Genomic DNA, 7,888 nt, shown 5'->3' with positions numbered 1-7,888 from the left:
GTTGATGTATTGGAACGTCCTCACGTCCCTCGATCCGCCCCGCGAACAATCCCGCGATCAGTCCCACGATCTAGTACCGAATGGACGACACCTCCGCGTTCAGCACACGTACAGCTCGACGATGATCTCAGCCTTCTTAATCCAGCAAGAGAGACGGAGAGGTAGAAGAGTTCTCCGGCAGCGTGATGGCGCTCCGGAGGTTGGTGATGACCTTGTCTCAGCAGGGCTCCGCCCAGCTCCGCAGAAACGCGATCTAGAGGAAAAACCGTGGAGGTATGTGGTCGGGCTGCCGTGGAAAAGTCGTCTCAAATCAGCCCTAAAACCTCCGTATATATAGGTGGGAGGGAGGGGACCTTGCCTTGGGGTTCAAGGAGCCCCAAGGGGGTCGGCCGAGTCCAAGGGGGGAGGACTCCCCCCCCCAAACCGAGTTGGACTTGGTTTGGTGGGAGGGAGTCCCCCTTCCTTCCCACCTCCTCCTTTTTTTTCCCTTTTCTCTTGATTTTCTCTTCTTGGCGCATAGAGCCCTTTTGGGCTGTCCCACCAGCCCACTAAGGGCTGGTGTGCCACCCTCAAGGCCTATGGGCTTCCCCGGGGTGGGTTGCTCCCCCCGGTGAACTCCCGGAACCCATTCGTCATTCCCGGTACATTCCCGGTAACTCCGAAAACCTTCCGGTAACAAATGAGGTCATCCTATATATCAATCTTCGTTTCCGGACCATTCCAGAAACCCTCCTGACGTCCGTGATCTCATCCGGGACTCCGAACAACATTCGGTAACCAACCATATAACTCAAATACGCATAAAACAACGTCGAACCTTAAGTGTGCAGACCCTGCGGGTTCGAGAACTATGTAGACATGACCCGAGAGACTCCTCGGTCAATATCCAATAGCGGGACCTGGATGCCCATATTGGATCCCACATATTCTACGAAGATCTTATCGTTTGAACCTCAGTGCCAAGGATTCATATAATCCCTTATGTCATTCCCTTTGTCCTTCGGTATGTTACTTGCCCGAGATTCGATCGTCAGTATCTGCATACCTATTTCAATCTCGTTTACCGGCAAGTCTCTTTACTCGTTCCGTAATACAAGATCCCGCAACTTACACTAAGTTACATTGCTTGCAAGGCTTGTGTGTGATGTTGTATTACCGAGTGGGCCCCGAGATACGTCTCCGTCACACGGAGTGACAAATCCCAGTCTCGATCCGTACTAACTCGACGAACACCTTCAGAAATACCTGTAGAGCATCTTTATAGTCACCCAGTTACGTTGCGACGTTTGATACACACAAAGCATTCCTCCGGTGTCAGTGAGTTATATGGTCTCATGGTCATAGGAACAAATACTTGACACGCAGAAAACAGTAGCAACAAAATGACACGATCAACATGCTACGTCTATTAGTTTGGGTCTAGTCCATCACGTGATTCTCCTAATGATGTGATCCAGTTATCAAGCAACAACACCTTGTATATAATCAGAAGACCCTGACTATCTTTGTTCAACCGGCTAGCCAACTAGAGGCTTGCTAGGGACAGTGTTTTGTCTATGTATCCACACATGTATATAAGTATTCATTCAATACAATTATAGCATGGATAATAAACGATTATCTTGATACAAGAATTATAATAATAACTATATTTATTATTGCCTCTAGGGCATAATTCCAACAATATTGCGCCTTGAACTTCTCCTCGTCTTTGATGACCCTAAAGCAATGGAAAAGGTTGAAGCACTTGCCATTGTTGGACCTTGAATGCCTCCAAAGCTTGAAATGCCTATAAATGTATTTCATGCAAGCATATTGGAAAATGATATGCAAATGAACACGCAACCATAAACTTGATGACACAAAAGACAGTGGCTTGCTAGCATACCATGTCTTGCATGTCGATGCCGCTCGGGGCGGGCCTTGACGTTCTCAAGAGTGGCACAAAACTTGTTGCACTCTTGTTGGATCACCCTCCATTGCTTCGAAATGGACACCCACCCGCGCGTGCTTACCATTTGATACGGCGGAAACTTCTTACGCTCATAGAAGTCACAGTGGACATGAATCCAAAAAGTTGAATGCTTTTGTTCGACGCCCGTCTTGGGGTCTTGCCCAATGTCTCTCCAACACTCGCGAAGAAGCTTGTCCTCGACCGCCGTGTATGCCTTGGTCCGTTTGCTCTTGCGCCTCGACTGCTTCGCTCAGGCGGCTTGGTTGACGAGCTCGTCCTCGAACAAAGGCTTCCCTTCGATGTCCGACTCGTCCTCTTCCTCTTGCACGTAGTCCTGTGGAAACTCGTGGTCGAGTGGGAAGCCGTCCAGGTGCATGCCGACCTGATCACGCATGAAGGGCGCGTAATCTTGATCAAAGGTGGATGTCGTGAACGCCCCTGGCCGTCCTGACTTTGTGTCTCGTTGGGATCGTAGCCAGTGGTCGGCGCACCACCCTTGAAGGTCAAGTTCTACTTGTAGTCCTCGTCGCCGACAGCCGGTATACCGTCGAACAGGTTACGTGCGTACGGCAGCACTTCGGCTGGCATCTGCCGCGCGCGTTTGCTCGCGCCTTCGGATGACGAGTCATCGGCCACCGGTGTGGCGTTGAGATCGATGGGCGTGGAAGGCGCCACCACGCTCACCTCCAGCGAGCACTCCCCGGAAAGGCGGGAGGTTTGCGGGTAGATATAGAAGTCGGCCATCGGGGTGCAAGCCGACGCACGGGGCGAGTCGGGCAGCACCATCTGAGGAAACGCGGATGAGCCGATGCTGGCCGCGGCTACGGCGGCGTTGACGAGGCCGTGCTGGTTAGGGTTTAACCCTAGCATATAGGGCGCCTCCCTCATTGCCGCCGCGACACGGGCGTTGGTGACCTCTTGCGCGTCGTTGGCGGCCGCCGCGATGGCTTCATCTCACGTGCCCCCCGCGTGCCTGCGACCCTTCCTCTTGGCCGGCTCCCTTGCGGGTTGTTCGGGCGTCAGCGTCTTCTTCAGCTTGGGCGCGGCGGCGGTCTTGCGCTTGCCTTTGCCGGAGGGGACAATCGTCATGCCGGAGGAGGCAGGGGAGGCGAGGCTGGCAACGTCGTCGAGGTCGTCGTCCATGGCGGGGGTGGGGCGAGAGTTTGCGCGAGCGGGAGGGTTTTGGGGGGAAATGGAGGGAAATGGTGGAGACTACCACCGACCAGGGGAAGGAGAAGGCGCATGCGTCCGTCTCGTGTCCGCGCCGACGTAAATCCGGCTTAAAAATGGACTAAAAATGGATCGACAGGCGTACGTCAAGCGGACGCGTATCCGTTTGGGTCGGCACGTTGGACCGACTTTTGTGTCCATGCCGACCCAAACGAACACCAACGAACGAAATGGGTCGTTCCGTTGAAGTTGCTCTAAGAATAACAATCGTGAAAACCCAGCATCTCCTTGCAGACTTCCGTTTCTAGCTTTTTACTGGTATGAATAAGTACACCCTTCAGACTCTAAGGCAAAAGACTTCTTGATCTTGATTCTTGAGGGCCTAACCACCTGCAACATCGTTGACCCGGTTAGAGAGAATACTGGTCGATGCATGGAGTAATTGACCGTGTCTATTTTCGCGCAGTAGGTGATGTGTGTTTTGGCGCTTTGGATCGTTGAAAATCGAGCAGAATGAGGCACAACATGGCATCTACATGCAAGTTAATGGTCATACGATTACGGGTTAAGAACACATGATGGCGGTGGTGGATGAATTCTTTGTCCAATAGTTACACGCCTCGCCAAATAGGGACTATACTCTTGATTTTGAACTCTTGATTTTGATGCCCCTGAAGAGCATATCTGAGGTTGTTAAGCCTGGCCATAGTGGGTGGTATCATATAGTAGTATGATACTATTGTATGATACTACCTTCATAATGCATAGTATCATAAAATAGTATTATATATGACTTTATTTATTCACATGCATGACATATAATAACATAACATTTAACATGTTACAGTATCTATCTATGTTATTCTAACCTTTTTTTTCTAAAATAATCATCGGCATGTTTGCTAGTCCCAAATATATGTTTGCTAGTTCCAAATACATTTAACATGCAACCACGACGAGTACTACCTTACAACTCCCATTATGGCCAGCCTAAGGCGTTGTCCCATTACAAGTCCGCCGTGCATGCTAGATCTATCGCCGACGAAGTTCTCGAGAGAGTATGCATGTGGTCGCATGACTAAACGTGAGAATGGTTATTAAAAAATCGGGTGTAACGGTTCGTTTCTTACTTTGGGTTTGATTGGTTCAGGATTTATTGGGTTGAGATTTTTTTAGTTTGGTTTTGGTTTGGGTATGTGAAGAAACCAGTTTGGGTATAGTTGGTTATGGGTTTAAACGGTTTGATTATTAGCGGTTATAAACTATGGGTCTAAACCGGTTTCTAGGCATTGGTTATATGCAATAATCAACTACGACCGAGAACGAGTATCTTTGATCCACGTGCATGCTGTAATGCATTATGTAATTATGTATTATGGGAAAACAGCAGATGAAAATCGGAAGTGTTTTCTTGTGCTTTCACTAAGCAATTTGGTTTTAATACACTTGTTAGTGAGCTTATCAGCCATGGGCATGTTCTTTTTGCCTCTTATTGTGTGTTGACTGTATCTCAAGGATTACTTTGTTTTTAAACTGTTGTAGATGCACTTGTGCCTTTTCTATCTTATTTGTTTCTTATAACATGTCAATTTATGCAATCATATGTACATTAAAGCAAACCCATAGTTATGTACTGGGTTTAAACCCATGGTTATGTTTTGGGTTTAAATTGGTTTGGGTGGAAAAAATAGTGAATTTGGTTTTGGTTGGGCTAAAAATGACGCTAAATGGATATGGTTCAAGTATGGTTTTGAGAGATAAATGAATGGGTATAGTTTAAGTTTTTCTCAAAAGAAAATATGGTTCAAGTATGAAACCATTCCCAGGTTTATGCATGATTGCGCATTCAGCCATTAGGCCGTGTCCCAACACGACCACAATGTCATTACTCTCTTTTTTATATAATTGAGTTCCATATGACTGTTACTCCGTATTATAAATTTTGGGTGCTTTTAGCGACCCCCCCCCCCCCCCCCCCTTACTAATAGCAAAGAAGCACAGAAAATATCTACTGTAGATGGATGCAGCTTATGGAGAAATATATACACTGCGATTATTGGCAGCTCTCCGGGACAATTATATCTTGAGTTCAGAAGGCATAGACCGGAGAGCTCATTGTTAACTGTTACATGTGTGCTTCCCTCCTCCTTCCTTTATGTTTGACTCACCTACTAACTAATTTGTGTTGTTAGTTTTTTCTTTGTGGTCGAGCCTGACATCTTCCTGCTCCCACTCCTATATAAACCTTAATGGTATGTCTTATAACGCATCAGTTCATCGCCATCTGAAGCATCCAACCGAAGGAGCAGTACACACATACTTGCAGTTGCAGCTGAGCTTAGACACGTCATGGCAGCCATAGCTGCTAGTGCCAGTTTGGCCATGCAAGAAGCAGCAAAGACGCCAAGCGCCACGCCGCCCCACGCCATGGCCGCCTCGATGGCCTCGCCGGCTCGCTACCGGCCTTCGCTGCTGGTCATATTCAGCGCCTGCCTCGTCCTGATCGGCGCCGGCGGGCCGCTCCTCCTGCGGGTCTACTTTGTCCACGGCGGGCAACGCCTGTGGCTCTCCGCGCTTCTTCAGATCTCCGGCTGGCCGCTCCTCCTCCCACCCCTGTGCGTCTCCCTCTTTCGCGGTCGCCGCCACGGCATCGCCAACCTCCTCCTCCCGCCGCGCCTCGTCGTCGCGGCCGCCGTGCTCGGCGGGTTCTACGCCGTGTCGTGCTACGTGTACGCGATGGGTTCGCAGGCGCTGCCGCTGTCCACCTCGTCGCTGCTGCTCGCGACGCAGCTGGCCTTCACGGCGGTGTTCGCGTTCCTCTTCGTCGGACTCCGCTTCACGCCCTTCTCCGCCAACGCCGTCCTGCTGCTCATCATTGGCCCGGCAGTGCTTGGAGTCGGGCCGGGAGCCGGGAAGCCGGCGGGCGTGACATCCAAGGCGTACTGGACCGGGTTCTGCGAGGGCATCGCTGCAGCGGCGCTCGCCGGGCTCGTGCTGCCGCTCGTCGAGGTCTCCATGGAGCGATACGGACGCCGGACGGGACCCGCGGCGAGGGCGCCGCCTCCCTACTCCACGGTCATGCAGATGCAGGCCGTGATGGGAGCCGCCGGCACGCTGGTGTGCCTGCTCGGCATGGCCATCAAGAGCGACTTCGGAGCGCTGCGAAGCGAGGCGGCAGCTTTCGGGCTCGGCGAGACCAAATACTACCTGGTGCTCGTGTGGGACGCCGTGTCATGGCAGCTGCTCAACCTCGGCATCATGGGGCTCATCACCTTCGCCTCCTCGCTTCTCGCCGGCATCATGATCGCCGTGCTCCTGCCGCTTTCCCAGATCCTCGCCGTCCTCTTCCTCCACGAGAAGTTTGACGGACCGAAGGGCATCGCGCTCGTGCTCTCGCTCTGGGGCTTCGCCTCCTACATGTATGGGGAGAAGGTCCAGCAGAAGAAGGCGGAGGCGCACAAGAGCGAGCTGCTGCAGCAGCAGGTGGCGAGCAAAACCGGAGACCTGGAGCTGGCTGCCCCTTGATATTATTGTTGTACTTTTTTTTTTTTTGCCTTTCAGAAGTACAAACTGTAGAGACATATGTTTAGTAAGACTAAGACATTGTTTCATTCTATAATAGCTAGGGTAGCACAAAGAAATCGAAGCCCACACTGCTCAAGTCTTCGTGCTCGCATTTATTCTGTAGTTATAGGATTTTCGAATATACCAACTCAGTGTTTTGAAGGTGTTAGAGTATGCATGTGTGCCTTCATAGGGGTAAGTACATGTGCGTTTATATGAACATTTACGTCCATACTGTGTTAAAAACATATTATTTAAAAATGATATTTTTAGTGCCTATTTACAAATGTTTACTTCTTGAAAGTGGAAGATGCAGATCCGCAATCCACCGTTGTTTTGAGGTTTGTGTCATATTTGTCAGCTATATTTGTTTTGCTTTTAAGTGCTATGTTAGAGTTTTTTTCTTGTTTCAAAGTGTAGCATAATGTTTTGTTGTATATCATCATCCACCAGCAAATTCAATCGGAAACAAGTCCGTTCTAATTTGTTGGTACACAATTATACATTATGACATTGAAACAAGACAAAGACTCAACGAAACATTATGTAACACTTTGTAACGAGACAAGTTTTGCAAACTGTCAAATAACGTACTAGCACGAATCTCGAAGTAATAGCAAACGATGCATACGCGATATATCACGTACATTGTACAAAAATCACTCTCGACATTAAATTTGACGTTTGATGTGTCTCTTAGTTCCCTCAGATATTACTAGGAGATAGATCAAGCAAGCGTAAGTAGTAGTGAAAAAATGAAGCAGCAATACTTGTCCCTCATAACTCACAAACAGACCCAAGCAAGCATACGTACAACAACAAACGTATGAGTATGACTGGGCCAGTAGCGTATACACCTTAAAGCATCTTTAAAAGGCGCCTAAAAACTTTTCCGCCCATTAAAAGATTTGTTTCTTGAACGTCGGAGACAGAAAACAGCGCTCTAAAATAGAGCGCACTTAAAAACGTTAGCAGCCGCGCTGCAAATTTTGAGTTTGCTGGCTTCCGAAATGCATTATTGAAACGCCGGATTGCACGCTGGATACTGCAAATGGGGCTGTCGGATTAGGCGTCGTATTTGCAAATGGGGCTGCAAATGGGGCTGTCTGATTATCCCGTACATTGTAGAAAAATCACTCTCAACATTAAATTTGACGTTTGATGTGTCTCTTAGTTCCCTCAGATCGAAGACCCATTACC

The 7,888-nt window shown here is 49.1% G+C and overlaps 1 protein-coding gene across 1 annotated transcript; it reads left to right on the top strand.

Annotated features, from left to right (window-relative positions):
* The first annotated feature begins 5,408 nt into the window (after positions 1 to 5,408).
* On the top strand, positions 5,409 to 6,961 carry LOC123447160 (purine permease 3-like). Its single transcript, XM_045123741.1, has one exon. It carries the CDS (start codon positions 5,474 to 5,476, stop codon positions 6,647 to 6,649), a length of 1,176 nt encoding a protein of 391 aa, XP_044979676.1. The 5' UTR covers positions 5,409 to 5,473; the 3' UTR covers positions 6,650 to 6,961.
* Positions 6,962 to 7,888: the final 927 nt, after the last annotated feature.

This window comes from Hordeum vulgare, chromosome 4H (genome assembly GCF_904849725.1).
Source record: "Hordeum vulgare subsp. vulgare chromosome 4H, MorexV3_pseudomolecules_assembly, whole genome shotgun sequence".
In the NCBI taxonomy this organism is placed as follows: domain Eukaryota; kingdom Viridiplantae; phylum Streptophyta; class Magnoliopsida; order Poales; family Poaceae; genus Hordeum; species Hordeum vulgare.
This window is presented reverse-complemented; position numbering and strand designations above follow the sequence as displayed.